At 55.8% G+C, this 21,908-nt stretch overlaps 1 protein-coding gene across 3 annotated transcripts in view; it reads right to left on the bottom strand.

The window, feature by feature from the left end:
• The window catches only part of CAMK2A (calcium/calmodulin dependent protein kinase II alpha), a 62,539-nt gene that overhangs the window by 13,249 nt on the left and 27,382 nt on the right, over window positions 1-21,908 (bottom strand). For 2 of the 3 annotated variants that reach the window (XM_043598022.1, XM_043598014.1), the window contains exons 4-14: window positions 21,726-21,780; window positions 20,808-20,873; window positions 20,615-20,687; window positions 17,491-17,593; window positions 16,094-16,177; window positions 15,869-15,963; window positions 14,517-14,639; window positions 14,058-14,141; window positions 12,521-12,563; window positions 9,992-10,032; window positions 4,323-4,371 (exon numbers count right to left, since the gene is read on the bottom strand). In XM_043598022.1, the coding sequence (XP_043453957.1) occupies window positions 4,323-4,371; window positions 9,992-10,032; window positions 12,521-12,563; window positions 14,058-14,141; window positions 14,517-14,639; window positions 15,869-15,963; window positions 16,094-16,177; window positions 17,491-17,593; window positions 20,615-20,687; window positions 20,808-20,873; window positions 21,726-21,780 (816 nt within the window). Of the gene's footprint in view, window positions 1-4,322; window positions 4,372-5,353; window positions 5,387-9,991; window positions 10,033-12,520; window positions 12,564-14,057; window positions 14,142-14,516; window positions 14,640-15,868; window positions 15,964-16,093; window positions 16,178-17,490; window positions 17,594-20,614; window positions 20,688-20,807; window positions 20,874-21,725; window positions 21,781-21,908 lie in introns of all 3 variants that reach the window. The other variant, XM_043598005.1, reaches the window with a different exon arrangement.

The following is a 21,908-nucleotide window of genomic DNA, read 5'->3' as shown; positions in this document are numbered from 1 at the left end:
TTTTCCAGAAGCCTGATACGTGATGGTTCCATCTGGGTTGGGATTTGGGGGTCTGCAGCCTGCGGCCCTGTTTGACATCTCCCTCTCTTTGCACCCACCTCCTCCTTCTTTTAAGTCAGAATCTCCCCCCCTGAAAGCCCCTTCTTATATTTCTCTTACCCTTTCTGCCTTGTGGGCCTCTGAAGTGTGCACCTGTTTCCCCAGACCCTCTGCCCTCCCCCTCTACTAGTCTTCTCTTTTTAGGGCTGAAAGCCTCTGGGTTGGGATTTGCAGGATCTGACGTAAGCTGGCCATCCACTCTTTGAGCATCCTTGAGCTATTGAAATGCCTCTCTGAGTGTGAGCACACAAACCTCAGTGTGGCTTGAATATTGCAGCATATCAGGTCTGGGGTAACACTCTCTATCCCCTCCCTAATTCTGGACACTATACCTCTCTTAATGCAGCCAGAGACTATGGCTGACTTGGCTCTGCCTCCAGCCACTCAGGACATCAAGTTTGCCAGCAGTGGAAGTCTAGTGAGCAGAAATCTCCCTAGTAGCTTCATCTCTGGGATGGGAAATCTGGGAGTCTGGTGCTTCTGAGATGTGGAGAAATTCATTCTGGTTTTGGGTTCCTTCCATGTCCTCAGCAGTCCTGTTGCTGCGTGAGAGATCCATTCAGCAGCTGCTCAGTAGCAATCTCTGGCATTTCTCACCTACCAGGTGTTCATTCATTCAATCCAGGAGTGCTCCCCTACAGATGGGAAAGCTGAGGCCCCAGAGAGGTTAAGGCACTCTCTCAAGGTCACACAGCATGCCGAGACTGAGATTGGATCAGCATTCCTGGCTGGTATTTCCCAGAATGTCTCTGCCCAGAGTCTGAGGCAGCTCTTTGGGTTTGGGGAGGAAATTAATTTTTCATGGAGTTGACCAGGAGGAGGTAGGGAAGTGGGAAGGAGCCTGGCAGGGCCTCAATGCAGCTCAGAGGGTGAGAGGCCTGCGCATGAAGCCTGAGGTGCTCTGAAATATTAATGTCTCTTTCTTTGCTCAGGGGGAAATGTTCCCTAGAGGATGACATTTCTAATTAACTTTAATGTTAGGTCAGAATCTACCCCACCAGCTGCTATTCTCACTTAGTAAGAAGACTTAACAAATTAACACCAGAAAATGGTTTTTTTTTTTTTTTTTGAAACTTTCTCTGAGGCCCGAAGAAGCTGGGGGAGGCGCAGGGCTCCTCTCTCCTGCCAGACACGGGGAGAAGCTTCTGGCTGAGCCAGTGTCTCTTCCATCAGACATGGACTTTTACATGTGGGAGACTGAGCAGGGGACGGGGTCCCAGTTCTGCCAGTAATAACCTGGATATACCCTTTCTCTCTGGGCCTCAGATTCCCCTCTACAAAAAGGGCATAAGTGAACAAAAATTTAAGACTTCACAAATCTTCCCATCCTGGTCTCTAGAGGAGAGGATAATGGCTGCACATGTGGGGTCTCAGGGACGCCAGCCAGAACCATTACTCCATGTGGACAATGTCTTCGACGGGTCACATTTTACACTTATAATGCATACAAATTTTGCATTCTGTTCCAAACATTTCTCTGTCTGTTTAACATATAAATATTTGTCTCAAAATAATCATTGAGTAAAATCAATGCTCCAAGGAAATGTTATGTGGCCTCTTATCATTCAGCCCTAAGCTCCAGTTTGAAAATAAAGAAATTAGGGGCGCCTGGGTGGCTCAAGTGGTTAAGCGTTGGACTTCAGCTCAGGTCACGAACTCGTGGTTTGTGAGTTCGAGCCCCATGTCGGGCTCTGTGCTGACAGCCCAGAGCCCGGAGCCTGCTTCAGATTCTGTGTCTCTCTCTCTCTGTTCCTCCCCTGCTTGTATTCTGTCTCTCTCTCTCTCTCTCTCTCAAAACTAAATAAGGAATAAAAAAACAATTTTTTTAAGAAATTAAAATTTATTAAACAATAACTATGTGCCAAATACTGTGTAACCACTTGATACACAGCCTCTCACTTCATCCCCACAGCAACCCGCTGAAATGGATACTATCGTCATCATCTCTTTACTGAAGGAAACTGAGGCTCAGAGAGGTTGAGTTTGTTGCCCAAGGTCACCCAGAAAATGGACCGCAGTGAAGAAGCACGGAGCCAGTTTACATCCATGACCCCCGTCTGCTCTGAGACCGGCATTATGAGACCACAACGAGCCTTTTCAAAATCCCAGTGCCTCTCATCATTAAGACAGTGAACCTCTAATGTGGGGAAAGCCTTAGAAATGCCATGTCTTGGCCACCACAAACCTATGGAATCAGAATCCACAGGGGCAAGGGCTGGGAATGTGGTTAGAAAATCATGCCTGAGGGACTTAGGGTGCAGACTTGACTCCAACAGGGAGCTTTTCTTCAGGATGATCCATTTTTTTGGTACGTTTTTATTTAGTTTTTGAGAGGGGGGAGGAGAGTGCAGGCGAGTGGGGGGAGGGCAGGGAGAGAGACTCCCAAGCCGACTCTGCACTGTCAGTACTCGGGAGTCAGACTTGGGGCTCGATCTCACAAACGGTGAGATCGTGACCAGAGCCGAAATCAAGAGTGGGATGCTTAACATGCTGAGCCACCCAGGCGCCCCGAGGTAATCTATTTTTAAAGGGTGCCATCACGGAAGACTGGTTGGCTCTAGTCCCAGGCTGTGGTGATAGAGTGCCCCCATGCCCAGCTGGGAATGACCACCCAGGGACACACACAGGGTGGGGCTGGTCTCCCAAGGCATCCTGGCAGAGACGGAAGGTAGCCATGGTGCTCTGTGGGTCACACTGACCTTAGAGGCAGAGATGCAACGGTACCAAAAAATCTGTTACATAGTAAACCGCTCCTTCATTGTATTCTTTTAGAGGCAAATATTTACACTGAGAAACGTCGACAGGGATATAGCTGCAATCTCTCCAAGCCAACCGTGTTTTTCTAAATTACAGACACCCCCAGGTGTCTCCACCATGAGCTGTGAGAACCCCCACCCACCGTGGCTGGTCTTCCTGTCCCGCGGGGTGGCCGGGCGCAAGCAGCACAGCGGGACATCACGAACTCATCCGGGGATTTGGGGTCCCCCGAGCAGAAGTCGACACTTGTCCTTTCTGCTCCCACTCCAAGCATGCATGCCACACCTTTGAGCCATGGTTACGAGGCAGCATCCGGAGCCACGTTGCCCAGGTTCAAATCCTAATCCTACCCTTATGAGCTAGAGGACCTTGGGCCAGTTTACTCGACCTCTGTTTCCCAATCCATAGAAGGGGCTCAATCACAGCACCTGCCTCACAGGGGTGTTGTGAAGCGCAGGTAAATGTCAGGTGCGTGGAACAGGTCTAGCAAGTGCCCCACAAAAGGCAGCCACTGTTCCTGTTACTGTCCTTGCTATTTTCTCCCTTACTGGCCAGTCCCAGTTATCTAGGTTCCTCCCCCTCATCCATCTGAAGGCTTTTGGGGACTGTTAGCCCCTGGCTACAGTAGGTCTTTCTCATACGCCTGTCAACTGAACTTTCTGAGTTGTTGCTTCCCCTTCCTTTCCTATCATGGCTTCGTGTTTTTAAAATCAACTCACTTTTTATTGATTATTTAAAGTAAGCTTTATGCCCAATGTGGGGCTTGAACTCAGGACTCCTAGTTCTTTTTATTTTTTTATGAGCAATATAGACTTTATTTTTTCCAGATTTTGCACAGTGTACATCAATTTTATGTGCTCAGGACTCCAAGTTCAAGAGTCAAGAGTCATATGCTCCACTGACTGAGCTGGCCAGGTGCTCCTAAAATCAACTTTTTTTTTTTTTTTTTTTGAGACAGAGAGAGAGATCAGGGAAGAGTGGCAGACACAGAGAGAGAAAGAGAATCTTAAGCAAGTGCCATGCTCAACATGGAGCCCGACATGGGGCCCCATCCCATGACCCTGGGATTGTGATCTGAACCAAAATCAAGAGTCAGATGCTCAACCAACTGAGCCACCCAGGCGCCCCCAAATCAACTCATTTTTTAAAAATTCAAAAGAAACCGTCTACCGCTGTGATACATCTATGACTTGGCTATGTTAATCCTTTCCCTAAAACGTACCAAACTACATACGTGACCCCTACAACAGGAAAAGCCTATCTGCACGCCACCAGCGGACCAAGCACCTCATATGGGGAAACAGTGTCCCGCAGCGTGCCCGGTCTACGAGCAGCCACAGCCACGTTCTCTGTGGAGGAACAGGACGCATGTTGGTACTGGGGCCCTTCCAAGCCCGGGCTGTCAGTAAAGGGGGCCTGCTGGGAGGCCCAGGGCGCCCAGACACTGGAGGCAAGGCCCCCCCTACCTTTGGTGTCTTCATCCTCAATGGTGGTATTGGTACTCTCTGAAGATTCCTGCCAAAGAGAACACGGGACACGGTGAGGCCTGCCTGACAAGCGGGAAGACGCACGGCCAGTTTCGGGGCCGCCCCGGCTGCCTGATGCTGTGGCCCAGTTTCCGTAAGCCTCGCCGGCTCTGCCATCCAGATGCTGCGCTGAAAACCCTGCCAGACCTCCAGGCCTAAGGAGGGGGAGGGCCCAGCTGAGCGGGTGGCTGGTGGCAGGGGGCGTGGATGAAGGGATGGTTGCAAGGAGAACCCTGGCCTTTCTGGAAGGGTGGGGAGGGCTCCCTGGCCCTGTCAGCTTGAGGGAGCCAAGAGGGGGTGTGGAAGAGCAGAAAAGGCATATGGTGGCCACAGAACGGGGAAGGAATACACGCACTGGCAGGAGAGGAAGAGAGAGAGGCGGGGAGGCCCAGTGTGAGAGAGGCTGGGCCTCCGGGGGAGAAAAACCACACAACTGAGGGAGACAGCGATGGAGTCAGAAAAAGAGGGATGTGGGCCACCATGCCACCACTGGATCCCCTCGACAGAGGCAGGGGCTGGTGGCTCCTCTGCCACCGGCAGGCCCTGGGTAGCATCGAAAAGCTCAAGAAGGGCCTCTCTGGCGCCCACTCCTTTGGCCAAACCGAGCCCCCCCTCGCCGCAACTGGCACAAACCAAGCCCTGAGACGAGTTCCAGAGCGGAGGGCGGGGAGAAGCGAGAAGCCAAGGGCTGGACGTGGGATGGGGTTCAAATCAACCTTCATACCTGAGGGGGCTCTCAGGTCTGCCGCCAGGCTGCTGGTCTGGGCCATGGAGTTGGAGGTGTCAACAGAAACACGCCAATGACACGCACACACAACACACATGTTGTCGCACGAGGCACACACGTACCAAGCACGCCCTGAGCACCCTCTCCCCGCCCCGGGTTCCCAGTGCAGCCCTGCAGGAGGGAGGCGGGAGCGAGGGTTCGAGGCCCAGCATTTACCGGCGTTTGGGAGACGGCAGACACTCACCATTAACTGAACGCTGGAACTGGACTTTCTTTTCTGGAAAAACAAGGAGAAGAGATGGGACAGGAAAAGACACAGCGTGAAAACGGCAGGGAAGCAGAAGAAACGGCAGGGAGCAGAGAAACAAAAGACAGGGGAGGTTTGGAAGGGTGATGGGCCTCAGGGTCACCCTCTGTGGTCCCTCGCCAGCGTGGCATTGGGGCACGAAGTCAGGGCCACCAGCAAGAGCTGCCCTAGTATGGCCAATCCTCTCTCAGCCTGAAGCTCTCGGGGCCTCGTGCACAACTGCCTGGGGCTCACCATCCGACCGGCAAGCTCCAGGCCGGGCCTCGCCTGGACCAGGGCTCCCCCTACACCAAGCTCTGACGGGGGAAACCAATCCTAGGGCTTGGATGCCAGTTGCCTAAGGCCTCCGGAAGCCAAAGCTCTTGCCAGACGAGAGGGCGCTCAGGTCTGGAGATGAGGCCCCGTGTCTCCTCCTAGACTCCCCACGTGTGTCTCTACTGAAAGAACCCCACTCCCGGGTGGGTTGAGCGTCATAGTCACTTGGGAAACCTGTCGAGAAAAAACATCACCAGGCCCCCTCAAGGAGTTTGATAACTAGGTGTGGGGCGGGGCCTGGGCATCTCTGTTTTAAACAGTATCGCCAGGTGACTTCAAAGCAGGCCCCGGTGTGGATACCAGTCCTTTAAGTAGCCTTTGAAATCCTGCTTCCCAGCGACTGGCCTGTTCAGCTCCTTAACGGTGACAGGGAAACTGAGGCCCAGCCAGACGCATGGCTGAGCCCAGAATTTGAGTCTTTAGGCCCTGCCCTCCCTCCTACTCCAGTTTTGGGGGGATTTATAGCTTCATTCCTATTATTGGCTGGGGAACCATGGGAAGGAGAGAAAGAGAGAGGACACGTGCGGATTGTCTTCTCCTTGGCTCACTCCTAAGCTAGGTGGTGCAAAGATTCACATTCAGGAGGGGCTGTAGGTCAAGACTGACGCTAAAATTGGACAGATGGGAAGCTGGGGTCCAGAGACGGGCAGTGACCTGCCCGAGGTCTCTCAGCCAGCTGGTAGCAGAGGGGAGGCTGGAACCCCTGAATGCAGGCTTTCTCCTCTGTCCAGGTCTCCAGGCCCCACAGCCTGATGGCGCTGCAAAGGCCCGTCCTTCCTGGACGCGCTTACGTCTAAGAGGCCTGGAAGCTGTTCTCGCTGTACTGTGAGCGGGGACAGACTTGAGATGCCCTCAGGGTAGGCCTTTGTGGGGGCGGTGGGGGGCGGCGGAGGCACTGGCTATTCTCTGAGGATCCTTAGGTCTAAGTCTGCACTCTCTGACTTCAAGATCCAGGATCCTCTGGGGGCCAGGAGGAGCCTAAGATCCTGTGCTCTCCGTCCAGGGCCCCCAAAGATGTGGCAGAAGTGGCTCACTGGGCACTGCCCAGTGTAAAGTCTCACAGTCCCTGCATCTGCCCCAGCTTGGTAGACTCCCACAGCCAGCAGCCCGCGGCCAGCCCCTCATCCCCTCTTCTAGCAGAAACCTGAGGAACGCAGGGCCCGGGGTTCCAGGCGGGACACGAGGAGGGAACACAGAGCAGAGACTGCGTCAGATTCGGACATACAGTGACAGGATGGGACATGGGGGAGAGGAATCACGATGGCACGGATGGGACACCAACAGGGGGCAGTGAGTGGGGCTGAGGGGTGGGAGCGGTCGGCCGCTCCTCATAGAAGCAGAGGCTTAGAGGTGGCTGGGAGGCGGGGGTGGAGGGCATCACTTCTTGCCAACAGAAAGGCTCGATTTCCCCGGATCTCAAACGATGACGATGCTAATAATAACCCCGCACTGACCAGGGGCTTTCACCAAAAGCAGAGTCACATCTCCCAGAACCACGTGCAAAAGCATGGTTCTAGGGTTAGCAAAGATGGCAGACGTAAAGTAGGGTCAAAATTAGCCTTGCAAAGCCCATAAAGTACAGTACGGTGTTATCTCTGTTCCCCAACCAGCCCTTTTCCCGTCCAGCGTTGGAAGCAATCACTGGGGCTTCAGCAAAGCCTCCGATGAAGTCGGTGGTTTCTTTAGGGACCAAGTGGTAAGAAGAATATGTATGTCCCCACTTGGGCGGAATGTGTGTTGTTCCAAGCAGCACATGGTGTGACCCCCCAGGGCCCACTCTGGTGTAGAGCCTCTCACTGGCCGCAGAAAACACCTACCATTCTCCCCTTGCACAGATGGCAGGACTGATGACCCAGATCGCCAAAGGAGGGCACGGTGGGGCCCATCAAACCAACGGTTCCTTGACTGGAGGTCCAGCATCACTCATAGTGAAACACACGACTGGACCCCCCAGAGCAACACATTGCAGGCTAGGCTCCCCAACTCCCGGGCAGGCCCCTGATTAACTCTGGCTATTCCTGGCCTTTGGGTTTCTCTTCGTCCACACCAAAGCCACCTGAGAAGCCGCCCAGAGTCTGTCCTGCTGCTGCAAGAAGGAGTGGCTCTTTCTCCAGCTCGGCCTACTGGCACGCCTTGCGGTGACTAGCCAGAGTTCCGCCATGCTACGTGATGTCCTTGCCCCCAGATAGCCTCTGCCTCCTGGCCTGGGCTGGAGAGAAGCCAGAAGGGAGCTTCATCCCAAGACCCACTATGAGGGAGGACCTGACCTCACACCCAACGGCTCTGTGTCAGCCTTTGCCAGGGCCACACCCAAGAGCCAAGCAGACGGGGCAACCCTCCCTCCGCCCCTCCTCCTCCGCTGACTTCAGCCACAGCCCACCTGCACCTGTGACCTCTGCCCTATGTCCTTCGAGTATGATTTTTTTCCCGGGGACCCCAGCACCCTCGGTGTCTACCCACTAGGGCCAAGAGGACCCCGGCTGCTCCAAACTGGGCCACCCTCATACTGTACCTCCCCCCATTACCCTTTCCAACTGGAGGGGGGAGAGCGTTTGACTCATGCATGACCCAAAACAGCCAGGCGGCCAGAACTCAATTCTGGATTCCATCCTAGGATTTGGGATAGGTGTGTGTTAACTTTATAAATTGGGTTGGCTTTAGAGCTGTGTTTCCAAAGACTTCCTTGATCAAACTTTGTTTTCAAGGGAAATCTTACTTGCAAGTCCAATCTAGAAAACAGAAAAGATAATACTGACTAGCATCTCATGAGCGAGGATCGCATGCCAGTACCCCTGCTGAATCCTCAGGATACGCTGGTTTGCTTCGTCCTCACAAACAGCCCCGGGAGGTGGGAATCCCTTTTACTCCCATTGCCCAGATGAGGAAACACAGGCTCAAGGGATTGAAATAACCAGCTGAGGTCTCTAGCTGCTAAGCCCTCCCTGGCTCCCTTAACCACTGCGATGTCTGTTACATGGAGCCGTTTGGCTGAAGTGGGTGTGAGAAGCCGAGAATCTTCTCTGCTCAGCCTCCCCCTTTCTATCCCGTGCTCCCTGCTGCTAGGGATGCCTCCCCAGAACCTTCAGGCTCCAAGAAGTTCAGTTTGAAAACCACTGACTTTGGCTGATAACCAACTAATTATGTATTCCTCACGTACCCAAGATGAGAAGGAAAAATGATTAGATAAGGTTTTGTTGGCTTTTTTTTTTTTTTTACTTTTCTGTTTTTAAAGCTTATATCTTAGAAATGATGGAGTCCACATGCCCCACCCCCCCCCCACAACCCATTGCACATTGAACTTATGAGGAAAACTTAGCCCCCAGAGGACTAAGGGCAGAGAGGAGGCCCAGATCCTGGCCTCAGCCAGCCAGCCCAGATCTCCTCCCATGCAACCCCTAAACCAAATGAAAGCCAGTGGCCTGAGACCATAAATGCCACTACAATGAAGCCATGAAGCCACCAGCCCACCTGGATGGCTGTGTTTGGACAGCATCCCACACCTTCCAGCATCCTGGGCACAGCCCAGCCCTGGGGTCCTGGCCAGGCAGGGCTCTGAGCCCAGAAAAAGGCAGGGTCTCAAGAGAGGAGAGCCCACAAGGCAAGCCAGTGGCAGGGGAGGAGGGGGCCGGAGAGGGAGGGGGGCCAGGCCCCAGAAAGCAGAGGGAGAAGAGAGAGGAGGGAAGGAGGGGTCAGCAGGGTGTGGGCGGAAGTAGCTCGGGCAGGGCATCGGGGGTGGGGACAGAGGGCAGGCCTGGGTCATGGGGAGGAGGAGATTCTTGGCCCTGAGCCGGCAGGCCTTGACAGGGTGGGTGCCTCTGTCAGATGATTGGCTATCCAACCTCCATGGACTTCGTGGGTTGGACTGGGGTGCACACTGGGTCAGGGGCCCGTTCCAGCCAGCCCACACTCGGGGAGGAGGAGGTCACCCCTCATGATCAGCTCTGTCTCTTGTTTGTACCCTCTCACTTTCCAGTCTTCCCATCCCAGAGAACCACAGGTATCTTCAGACCTGCCCCTTTCCTCGCACCCGCCCCAACTCCCCTGGCCACCTGCCTCTCCCACCTACTTTCAACCCTCCCCCTTCCCCTCCCCCCAGCCCCCCCTCCCCCACCAATCCTGGGGACAGCCCGGCCGCACGAGTGACCACATCTGCCCACAACACCTTCAGCAAGGCCTGGGTCTCGCCCCAGCCCTGAAAGGCAGGCCCTGTTGGTGGAAATGCTGCCTGACGCTGGCCCTGCCGGGCTCCCGGGGGCTTACCTTCACACCATCATTCTTCTTGTTTCCTCCGCTCTTCCCTCCTGCGGAGGAGAAAAAGTAGAGGGTTACCAACACCAGGCAGGGCACCAAGGCCCACAGGGTAAGGAACAGCAGCATCCGCGGGCCGGCGGAGGGCGCGGAGCCGGCTCAGTGATCCGGGGGACACCTCCTCCTTCTGCTCCTCCTTCCTCCTTGGGGCCTGGACTGCCGGTGGCCCCCTAGGTGGGCCTGGGCTCCCCCGTTCTCAGCAATCTTGAGTGTGACCCTCTGGCCCCATGGGTTGTAAGAGGTGATCAATGTGTCCCAGGCCCGTGGGGTTGCTGTTTCAGCCCAGGGATTCCCTCTGGATCCCAGTCACCACCCGTGCTGCTGGTGGCCAACCCAGAGGCCTGGCCGCCTGGCCCGGGGCTGGACGCTCCCTCCCCACCCTGGCCCACTCTAATTTTAGCCCCATGCTGCTGCGGAGGTCATGTGTCAGCCCTGCCTACTCACTCCGGACAGCTGCGAGCGTCGTTTTGCCGGTGATGAGAAGCAGATGCCCCGCTCTGGGGCCCATCCCTGCCAGAGCACCCACCCCAACAGAGGCCTCCCTACCCCTAAATTCCAGAGCCCCATGCTCAGGCTGGCTGTGTCCCTGGTGCTGGGAAAAGCAGAGCAGCGGTTCTCAGGGAGGCCCCTCCTCTTGTTGTTCCTCTTTCCCTCCCTCCCTGCCTCCTGGACAGAGCCCCTGGAGAGGGCAGCAGCCAGGAATCGGCAGGAATGCCCAGCCCTGCCCAGCCCGGCATCTGGCCGCTTCAGACTTCAAACAAATGCCTTAAGTTACGCGAGACAGGATAACTATAAAGTGCTTAGCACAGCACTTGACCTCGATGCAGTAGATGGTCGGTAAATGGTAGTCACTGTAAGTCCTTCTCCCGGACGCCGGGAAAGGGGGAGCCTGGGAAAAGGGGCGGCATGGGACATGGACGCCCCAGAGGCTCAGAATGACAGGTTCATGCTAGCCCAGCTGCCCAGTCCTTCTCACATCTCTACCTGTGACCCCTTCCAGGCAAGTCTCCCTCTTAGAAAGTAAATGCAGGTGTGGGTGCCTCTGGATCCCAAAGCTGGGAGGAATGAGCTTCCTGGGCTGGACTGGGGTGTACAGAAGCTTCTATGAGCTTCCTGGGCTGGACTGGGGTGTACAGAAGCTTCCATGAGCTTCCTGGGCTGGACTGGGGTGTACAGAAGAACAGGGGGAGTAGTTGCCCTTCCAGCCTCAAGGGGGCGTTCTCAGCTCCAGCCCACAACCGCAGGACTGTGGGTCCCATGAGGTCACATGTTCTGATCTTCAAGAGAAGACAGAAATCTGAGTTTTTCTATGAAATCGCCTAATTTTTAAGTGCTGGGAACTCTTTTCAAAAACACGACTGTTTTAAAACACCACTGGTCCCACAAGCCCGTCAAGAGATGGGAACTGACCCACGGGCACCATCTGGACTAGAGTTTCTAGGGGCCCTTCAGACGTTAAAAAAAGACTCTGACTGTCTGGGTGGCTCATCTTTCAGTTTAAGGAACTGCAGGATCCTTGTCTGAGGAGAGAGTGGGAAGGCAGTTAAATGCGGTGGGGCAAGCCCAAATGTGAAGTTCCAGAGTTTTCCCACCCGTGGGTCTCATTCTTCCAGCTGGTTCAATGGGCGGATAGACTCTCTGGGAAGCCAGAGCCATAGCTTCCCAGAGCCGACCCCTTGCTGTGGAGCCGGCCACGTGTCCACAGCAGCCCTCTCCGACTGGCCCAGCCCCAACCAGAGGGCCCCTCGGGTGAGCTTTGCTATATCTGCTCAGCTGCCCCGTCAGCTGTCCGGGCTCCCCAGAGAGAAGCTTCTGGCAAGCATTGACCTGGGTTCTCTCCCATGCGCCAAGGGGAGCTTCTTGCTAAGCCCTGATGCAAATCCCTTCCTTTTCTCTCTGGGGCCACATGCCACAGGTCGTTGGGTACTCCCTGCCTTAACCAGCCGGCTACGGCCAAGGCCAAAGACCATTACCCCGGCTCCCTGGTGACACGTCGTGGTTAAGGGCTTGCTCCGGGGTTGCTCAAAGCTGCACCAGAAGCAGGCTCTGCCTCTCTCTGCCTAGCAATGGCCCCCACTGCCTTGTCACCAAAGGCCACCTGAGTGAAAGCATGGGGACTGCTTAGCACAGGGCTCGGTAACAGCAGGGAACAGGAATATTGCTACTTCCTGGGCCTACTTCAGTCCTGCCTGGACGTGTGCCCCAGTGTTTGGGAGGACTCCCCCTGGGGCGGGCCCAGCCTGAGAACCCAGCACCGCTGTGAGGTTGGGGCGTTAGCCTTTCCTGATGGGCCTTTGGCCTGCTGACCTTTCACCTCTTGCCACTTGTGGGTGCAAGTGACCTAAGCCCCCAGTCTTTGGTCCTCTGTAGCCCTCACTCTCCCCAGGCCCCTGGCTCAAGGCCACCCAGATATCCAACAGGGCAGTGCTTCCCACAGACCTGTGTGGGATATATTTGGGGCTCTGAGGTCCCACCACCTACCAGAGAAGTTCCTGGTAGCCAGCATTGTGGTAAGGATGGCTCCCTGCAACAGAGAAGGAGGGGGCGTGGGGCACAGGAGGTCAGAGGTGAGGGGGGGAGAGGAGAGACAGAGAAACGGGAGGGGCGGGGGGAGGGGAGGCAGGTGCTGCATTCAGACACAAAGCCAAAGCCTTCTGCCCTGCCCCTCCATCTGTTTTCACCCCACAGCCCAGAGACCGTCCCTGCCTCCCTGGGGAAGTCAGGGAGAGCTAGGCCTTAGCTGGCACAGCTCCTGGAACAGGGCCACCCTAGCAGCAGATATTAATAGGTTCCACTGGCCTGGTAAAAGGGCTCAGGGACACCTGTCAGTGGGGGCTCCTAAAGGCCAAGGAAATGTCCTGCCTGGACAAGGACAATAGACCTGTCCTCCCGGGCCCCCTTACTCTCCACCCGGTGCGTTGGAGCCCTCAGTTCATCATTAGTTTGTCCACTCGGGGCTCCTGGGCTCAGAGCCGTGGAGGGTTAACAAAGAAACTCTTTTGTCTCGATGAGGGGGCTAAGGCACCACCCTGCTGGTTCTGACAGTCTGATCTGGACACTCTCTGAGTCTGACAGTTCATGATTTTAAGACATGAAAAATGGTTCTGACATTTTGAGATTTCCTCTGCGACAACTCCCAGTGGGGGTTGGGGGGGTGGGGGGCAGTGGGACTTAGTTCTCCTGGCCTCATGCTGCCCACCACCCCCTTGGCCTGTGTCCCCTTCCTGAGCTGCCACATCAGGCCTGGGAGCAGTTGGTGAGGAGGTTCTGAATGAGTTGAGGCCTCAGCACCTGTCACTCAGCGTTCTGATGGCTTCTCTGTTCCAGCAGGCTGGAGATTCCTCAGTCATTCTTCCTACCTGCTCGTGGGGTCCCTGGCAAGGTCTAGGCCAGTAGCTATCACAGCCCTGGGGGCACACATGACTTGCTTGAGAGGCTGGCAGCTCCGGGCCCACCTGGGTCCCACTGTGGCTTCCTCTGGGCCGTGACCCCTGACCACGTCTCTTGGCTTGTCATCTCCTGTGTTTGGCAGCCGGATCTCTCATGCCCCTGGCCTCCTGCCCCATCCCATCTCACCCCCTAGAACCCCTCACCAGCCACTCTGGAACCACGCTTCCGGACTTCTGCACGAGCTTTTCTCTCCGTCTGGAACATCTGCCCACACTGACTCCACACCGCTAATACCTGCTTGTCATTTGGGGCGTCTGCTTAAATGCCACTTGCCTAGCAAGTCTTCCTGGGATGCTTCCGTGGTCCTCCCAGACCTCGACTGTGGCCCTGCTGTGTACTCCTCCAGCCCCAGGGTGTGCCCAGGCACAGCACTCACCACTGCCCCTTTAATGTCCCGCTTCCTTGTCTGTCCTTTCCACCGCCCCCTCCCCAGCCCAGACAGTAGATGTTCAGTAAATGCTTGTTGACTCAGTGAAGGAGAGAACTTGTGAGGGAGTCTCTCGGCCTCCGCGGAGACCCGACCAAGCTACTCCATGTCGGGGGGCTCGGGAGGGCGGGGACCCGTTACCTTCAGTTTTCTCCTGGCGTTGAACTTCTTCAGGCAGTCCACGGTCTCCTGTCTGTGCATGCAGGAGGCCACAGTGGACCGATGCTGGGGAAAGAGGGGAAAGGTCTGTGAGTGGAAGCCAGGCCCACCCGAGGGCCCCTCGGCAGGGTGTCTCATGGAGATGTGGTCGGGATTTGGGGGGGAGGGGCGGGGGGACAAATCTCTGTTCTAGGGAATGCTGTCCACACTGCAGGTGCTTGGCACCCCCGGCACCCGCCATTCAATGCCAGTAGCATTGCCAGTCATGATGTCAACGCTTCCCGTTCTCACTTCTCCCTGAGAACCACAGCCGGGCAGCGTCTCGTGAGCAAGCTCCCTTGACCCCATGTTGGGCCCGAGGGGCCAGGGGCAGAGCCATGGGGGTCCGGACCCTGAAGTCAGGAGGGGCTCCTGGGAAGGGCCCTGCTGAGGAAGGCTCACCGAGATCCAAGGGTGCTTGAGGGCCTCGGCAGCCGTGATGCGTTTGGATGGGTTGATGGTCAGCATCTTATTGATCAGATCCTTGGCTTCCGGGGTGACAGTGTCCCATTCTGGTGACGGGAACTGGAAGGGGCAGAGGGGCCAGGTTTGCCCAGCCTAGCCCAGGCCACCCCTGCGATCCCCCAGCCCCTGACTGGCAGGGGAGCAGGCAGGGGTCCTACTGCCCATCCACTCGGGCATCCACAACCAGGAGGAGTGGTGACCCTCAACGCAGGGACCCCCCTGGAACCAGAGGAGGGACAGGGTGCTTTGCCCCCGGGGACAAATCAGAACAGAGGCCAGAGGGAAAGGAGGACTTCCTCTGTTGTTCTAAGGCTGTGCCTTGTCTGGGGAGCAGTAGACCAGCGGCTATAGGCCAGACTCCAGAGTCAGAAGGCTGAGTTTAAGTCCTGGCTCTGCCTCTTAGGCTGTGTGACTCTGGACAAGTCATGTGACTCTCAAACTGCCTCTAGAGATGTTGTGAGGATTAAATATGACGTGAAACCCAGAGCGCATAGCTTGATAGAAGCAGCCTTATTGAAAATCAGTATAGGGGCGCCTGAGTGGCTCAGTCGGTTAAGCATCCGACTTCGGCTCAGGTCATGATCTCGCGGTTCGTGAGTTCAAGCCCCGCGTCGGGCTCTGTGCTGATGGCTCAGAGCCTGGAGCCTGTTTCAGATTCTGTGTCTCCCTTTCTCTCTGACCCTCCCCCGTTCATGCTCTGTCTCTGTCTCAAAAATAAATAAAGGTTAAAAAAATTTTTTTTTAAAAAAGAAAATCAGTATAGCTTGGTCCTTAGGAACACAGACACTAGAGCCAAACTGCCTGGGTTCAAATCCCAGCTCCACCACTTTCGGCTATGCAGTGTGGGCAGTTATCTAACCTCGCTGCGCCTCAGCTATCTTATCTGTAAAATGGGACTAATACTCACATCTCTGTCATAGGTTGGTATGCAGATTAGCTGTAATATATATATATATAAAGCATCTAGAAGAGTCCTGTATCAGTGCTAGGTATTATTATTACTTATGTGTGCATTACTATTGGCGGAAGCAGGGTGGGGGGGAGTTGAGAGTCTGGCTTCTGGACCTACTCTCCACCTCTCATCCCACTTGGGTGCTGTTTCTGCCCTCTGGGGCCCCGGGCTAAATCCCGTCACACAGAGGCTCAACCATGAGGCGAGGCCTCACGCATCAGCCCTCAGGCTCTACCCGCCCCACAATTAGAGAGTGGCAGGGGGCCTAAGTGGGTTGGGAGGGCAGGAGGGAGGCACAGGGGTTGACAGGGAGGCTGGAGAGAGGAGGGACACTCACATCATAGGCGCCGGCTTTGATTTGCTGATACAGGCGGTGCTGGTCCTCATCCCAGAATGGCGGATACCCAACCAGCAGGATGTACAGAATGACCCCTGGGAAGAGGACCAGGAGAAGCCTCACCCCCCTGTGGGGAGGAGCCATGAAGAGGGGAAGGATGGGAAAGGAGAGGGCAGCAGAGGGGCAGGTGACTGGGGGGATGAGGCGGCTTCGGGGTAGACTCACCACAGGCCCACAGGTCCACAGGCTTCCCATACGGGTCCTTCCGCAGCACTTCCGGGGAGAGGTATCCAGGCGTCCCTGCGAACCCTGCTCCCCAGACACCCAGACAGGCAGACACACACACAGAGGTTGGCACGTTAGCAACCCAGAGCAAGATCCTGCTGGAAGAGGGATGTGGTTGCCCTGGAGATGAGGAAAACACTCCCTGCCCCCAGGAGTGTGTCGAGGGCAGGAAGCTCTGGCCCGGCCAGGCAGCAAAGCCTCTAGACCAGGCTGGACAAGTCCACAGTGCACCTGTCACTACCCCCACTCCAGAGCCTATGGCAGAAGTCATCAATCAATCCCAGAGTCCTTCCCGTGGGGTCCTGACTCAGCATCCCTCACTTCTAACAGCCATCCTGCAGCCACTATCAAGTGCTGGTGGCACGCTAGACAAAATGTCCTTGCCGTGTCAGCTATAGCCGAGCAGAACCCTTGCCCACTCCCCACCCTTGTCGGAGCCGGTCCTGGGAGAGGAGGAGGACTCTCCCCAGCTCTGGTTTTGCCTTAAGTCTCTTTTTCTTCGAGGCCTCAGTTTCCTCATCTGTCAAATGAGGGATTAGGGACGCCTCCCTTCACCACCTCCCGGCATTGTTGAGAGGATCTCGCTGGCAACAAACAGGCATCCAAAGTACTTTAACAGATAATCCTAAGAACAGTGACTATCTCTTAAGTGTGTGTGCTAAGCACGGAGCTGAGCACTTACACGTCTGGTCTCACTCCTCACACAGCCCTGAGGAACGTGCTGTTATCACCCCCATTTCACAGGTGAGGAAACAAAGGCTCAAGCAAGGTGACGTGACTCGTCCCAAATCACACACCTCCTAAGTGGCCGAGTCAGAACTTGAACCCAGAGCTCTGGCTCTTAACCGATGATCAAAAGTGCCCACTAAAAAGTTTCCCCAGATAGCGGAAAGGACTTAATTATGCCAGAATCTCAGAGTGCTCGGGCTTGTGTGAGCTTAGATCCTGGCTCTTCCCCTTTTGATCTCCCGTGAACTCTTCCAAGTTTCTTAGCCTCTGTTCCCCATTTGTAAAATCAGGATAATTAGCCCCGGTACCCAGGCTGTTAGGGGAACCCATGGAAACCCCCTAGCCAGGAGGGATGGTGCACGTGCGTGTGAAGAAGCCACGCACTCTTTTCATGATAACCGTGTCCCTGTGCCTGAGTCCCGTGGATATAGGATGGGCAACACCCAGTGACCAGGGGCTGAGTGGGCTGGGACCGCTGCTCCCAGAGCCCTGGCTAGTGCAACAGCCATCTCCCACTTGCCCCTGCTTGGGCAGGGCTCTCCTAGAGGCCAACGTGTCAACACAAGGCCGGCCCCCAGTGCCCCTGGCACCCCCCTGCTCCCACTCACCGAACCATGCCTGCTGCTCCCCTTCCACCTCTATGGCCAGGCCAAAGTCCGCCAGCTTCACCGCGGCGCCCTTGAGCTTGGAAGCCAATAGCAGATTCTCCGGCTTCCCAGGACCAGAGAGAAGGGTGAAGTGGGGGAGGAAAGAGCCAGAGGACAGTGATGAGCAGATTCAGAACCTCACCTCCGGGGGCCTGGGCGTACGGAGGAGCAGCTGGACAATCCAGAGGTGCCCTGCACCCGCCCCTCCAGTCCCAGCCACGGGACCGCGAGCTTCAGCCCCCAGACAGGGGACGACCCTAGGGCAACACCGCCATCTACTGCACCAGAAAGACCTTTTCCCCACCCCGCATCCCCTCCTTCACCTCACCTCAGGGTTTGGGGCTGGGGCTGAGGTGAGGGCAGGGAGTTGGGGGAATAGCCACCACTATAATAGAGAAGAAGGAGTGATATTTATTGCGCCCCTCCTAGGAGCCAGTCACTAGGCTAAGTGTTTTGCATACATCATCTTATGGCCTCAGCAGCCTTTGGGGTCAGCATCATTCTCCCCGTTTTCCACAGTAGCCTTCCTACATTCCCCGAAACAGTCATGCTTGTTCCCACCTCAGGGCCCCTGCGCTTCCCGCTCCCCCTGTCTGACTTGCTCCTTCTCTGAGTTCCACAGAGCTGACCTCTTCTCTTCATCTGCTCTCACCTTCATGTCACCCTGTCAAAGGATCCCTCCATGACTATCCAAAGGAGGAGCCCCCAGGTAGCCTCTGTCTTAGCAACTTGTTACCATCTTCAGAGATATCATCACAATTTGTAATGTTTCCCCATCTGTTGTTGTGCTTGTCCATTATCTGTCACCTCTATAGAAAGTGAGTTTCTTACCACTACATCACCCGCACCTAAGACAGGGGACAGCGCAAAGCAGACACTTAATAAGTATTTGGCATATGTATGAAGGTGAGGAAACCAGAGAAGTTAAGTGACTTGGCCAAGATCACACAGCTGATAAGTTAGAGAGCCAGAATCGAGGCAAAGTCAGGCTCTAGAGCTGTATTTTAACCACTCTAGGCTGAGAGAGGGCCTCATATATGCTGCCTGGCCTCTGGGGCCCCAAGGCTGCTGTCTTCTGCTGGGTCTGGAGAGGAGGAGATGCCCCTACACAGGACAGAGGGAAGTGGAAGTGAATCCTGCAGTTAGATAGCCCTCGCTTCTGACCCAAGTCCACCATTTCTATGCCGTGGAACTTGGGCAAGCCATGTCAATCCTGAGCTTTAGTTTCCTCTCAGAAAAATGGATCAAGCCCAGCTCACGGAGCGGTGTGCGGATTAATCCGTGTAGAGCCCTTGGCAGTGGCCTACAGCGTGTGGTTGATGAGCATTGGTGCTCCCAGTTTCTGCTTGGGGTGGGCTGGGGGCGTGGGCTCCGAGTCCCCGGAGACAGCTGGTTTCCTCTGACCCCCTTCCCCACTGGAACTTCCGAGGGGTCCCACCTCTGACCTTCCACTGACCAAAGTTAGGCGGGACCCAAACAAATATAGCTCCATCCGTCCCTCGTTAAGGCCTCTTTTATCCTCTGGCGACTGCGTTCCCAAAGTGTCCTGGGCCTTGGTAGCTGTCCTGCCCTGATTTGATGAATATGCCACTAATTAATCTATGCAGAGTGGCCTAAATTTGCGCTGCCTCTCCTCCTTTCTCCTCCTGTGCAGGGGCTGTAGCTATAATGGGAACAGGCTCTCTGGGAGAACTGCCCTGCAGTCTGGCAGGACCCTCTGGGAGTGCACACTCACCTGTGGGTGTAGACTGATAGACTAGGAGCTCACGGGAGCTCAGCTGAGAAACCATGGACTGCTCGTGATAGAGGTGGGCAGGGGCTCAGGTCAGAGCACTGCATCCCAAAGAGGGACCTGGGTCCCACTGGAGGATGCCCAGGGCGGGCGCCCAGAGAGGGCGCCCAGGATGAAGAGGGCCTGGAAATCCTGTCCTGCCTGGGAACGGAGGAGAACAGCCTGCGGAAGACTTAGGGGGTACAACAAAGCTGCCCAAGGGTCTCTGGGCTGCTCCAAGCTGGAGGCTTGATCTGTGTGGCCCCAAAGGGTAGAACTGGGGTTCACAGACAAAACTCCCACAGCAGGAAAGACTGAAGGAGCATTTCCCAGTGGTTCAAGGGGGATACCCCATAAGAAGCAAGTTCAGAGTCACCGAAGGCCAAACGCAGAGGTTCAAAGGCACCTAGAAGGAACTACTGTAGAAGCAGGAACTGCATTGAGGGGCTTTTTGGCCCAGGCCACTGCGGGCACAGGATCTGGGGTCAGAAGGCCAGGGCTCCAGTCCTAGCTCAGACACAGCTGAGCTGCGTATTCTTGGGCAGGTCCCTTAGACACTCTAAGCTTCAGTTTCGGGCTCTGCAAACTGGGGATACCAACCGAGGTAACCAGCCTCGATGCCATGAGGCTCAGCAGAGGAGAGCTAGGAGTCTGTGCCGACCAGGCAAGGCTGTGTGGCTCGTGCCAACCCTAGACTGCACGTCTGCTTAGGTCTGTCCATCTTCCCATTCAGGTGGGAAGAGGAAGGACTCTGAGGACCCCGAGACCTGTTTTTCTTCTCCCCCCACCTGCCAGAGACCCAGAAACAAGAATGACAATGTGTCCGCGCACCAGACACTGTGCTGTCTCCTTTGACATCCTCAGCAACCCTGTGCAGAGGTTGCTATGGCAACCCCGCTGTAAGGAAGCTGAGGCCTTGAGGCTAGAGAGTGGCCTAGCTGGGCCTTGGACCCCTTCGTAGCCAGCACTGTCAGTCTAACTACATCTTACCTGGTCTGTCCCAAGGCACATGGGGCGAGGAATCAGGACACTGGATCCTGAGCCTAGATACTCCTCCCTGAGCCCAATTTCCTGATCTGAACAGTGGCGTCTATATTCCCCACCCAGCCCAACTCAGGGGATTCTGGGGGCTCCTGGGTGGCTCAGTCAGTTAAGTGTCCAACTCTTGATTTCAGCTCAGGTCATGATCTCATGGTTCATGAGTTCAAGCCCCGTGTCGGGTTCTGCACAGAGGCTGTTTGGGATTCTCTCTCTCTCTCCCTGTCTGTCTCTGCCCCTCCCTGGGTGAGCTGCACCCCCAGGTGGGTCGCTCACCTTCAGGTCCCGGTGCACCACACCCATCTGGTGGCAGTGCAGCACGGCCTCCAGGATCTGCTGGATACAGTGACTGGGGAGAGAGAGGAAGGGGTCACGGTGTGAACGCAGGCCTCTCCCGGACAGCTGGAAAGGCAGGGAGGGAGGCCCTCTTGGCCCCAGGCACCATCGCCAGGCTGCACCTGGCACTCACCTGGCATCAGCCTCACTGTAATACTCCCGGGCCACGATGTCCTCAAACAGCTCCCCACCAGTAACCCTGGGGAGACAGGCACAAAGTCACCCTCCCACAAAGGCCCCAGGTGTTGCCTCTTCCGGAAGAGTCTCCAGGAAGCTAAGGACGGGACCCAGGGACCTCAGAACCTCAGCCCAAAGGGAGGAACCCCAGGGGTGTCTCCTGTTGGAACCCTCTTCCTGGCTTCTAGCCCACCCGTCCACCAACTCCCCTCCCCTCCGCCACCTGCCCTTCTCTCCCACTGGGTCCAGGCTGCACTTAGGACAGGGATGGGACACTCAGAACGTATCACTCAGGGTCATCAGGCTCCTGGAAGCCCAAGGACTGGGTTTTGTTGCTGTTATTGTTGTTTGTTTGTTTGTTTGTTTGTTTAGTAAACTTGATTTTTTTCGAGGAACTTTAGGCACACCGCGAAACTGAGGCACAGAGATTTCCCACACACCCACACATGCAGAACCTCCCCCACTATTAACTGTTTCTTTTTTACGGACGGGACCAGTGCCTTCACTGAAGTTTCTCTGCCAACCCAAGAACCTATCATTTCATTATTGTTTTTCCTTCCATTGACTGGCTTTAAGAAGTTCACAATGACTCCAAAAGGAAACTTTCTATCACCACCAGACATGCAAAGCCACAAACAGAAGCAAAATGAAAGCTGTGCCAAGGAGAGGAACGGGTATGTGTCGCCTTTTCAGGGAACCCCACCTGCACTGCTTGGGTGGCGGGCCTACCACATTTGGGAAACTTCGGTCTCAGAAGAGGGAATTCAGCCCAGCCTGGGAGCATTTGGGAATCAGGCCGAGGGACCCAGCCAGGTCACCCCGGCTCCGGCTGCCCCCCCACCCCTTGTACAGCCCGGGGTGGGCCCAAACTCACAGGTCGAAGATCAGGTAATGGTGTCCCTCCTCAGAGATGCTGTCGTGGAGCCGGACTGTGGGAGGGGCCCAGGCAGCCAGTTAACCCGGAAGCACTGCTTCCTGCCCCCTCCTGCCCTCTCACCTCCCCTCCCCCGCCCCCCAACAGCCAACATGCCAATTTCTCAGTCACTGAGCACAAGCT

Source organism: Prionailurus bengalensis, chromosome A1, assembly GCF_016509475.1.
Source record: "Prionailurus bengalensis isolate Pbe53 chromosome A1, Fcat_Pben_1.1_paternal_pri, whole genome shotgun sequence".
Taxonomy (NCBI): domain Eukaryota; kingdom Metazoa; phylum Chordata; class Mammalia; order Carnivora; family Felidae; genus Prionailurus; species Prionailurus bengalensis.
The sequence above is the reverse complement of the archived record's forward strand: the minus strand, read 5'-3'. Positions and strand labels throughout refer to the sequence as shown.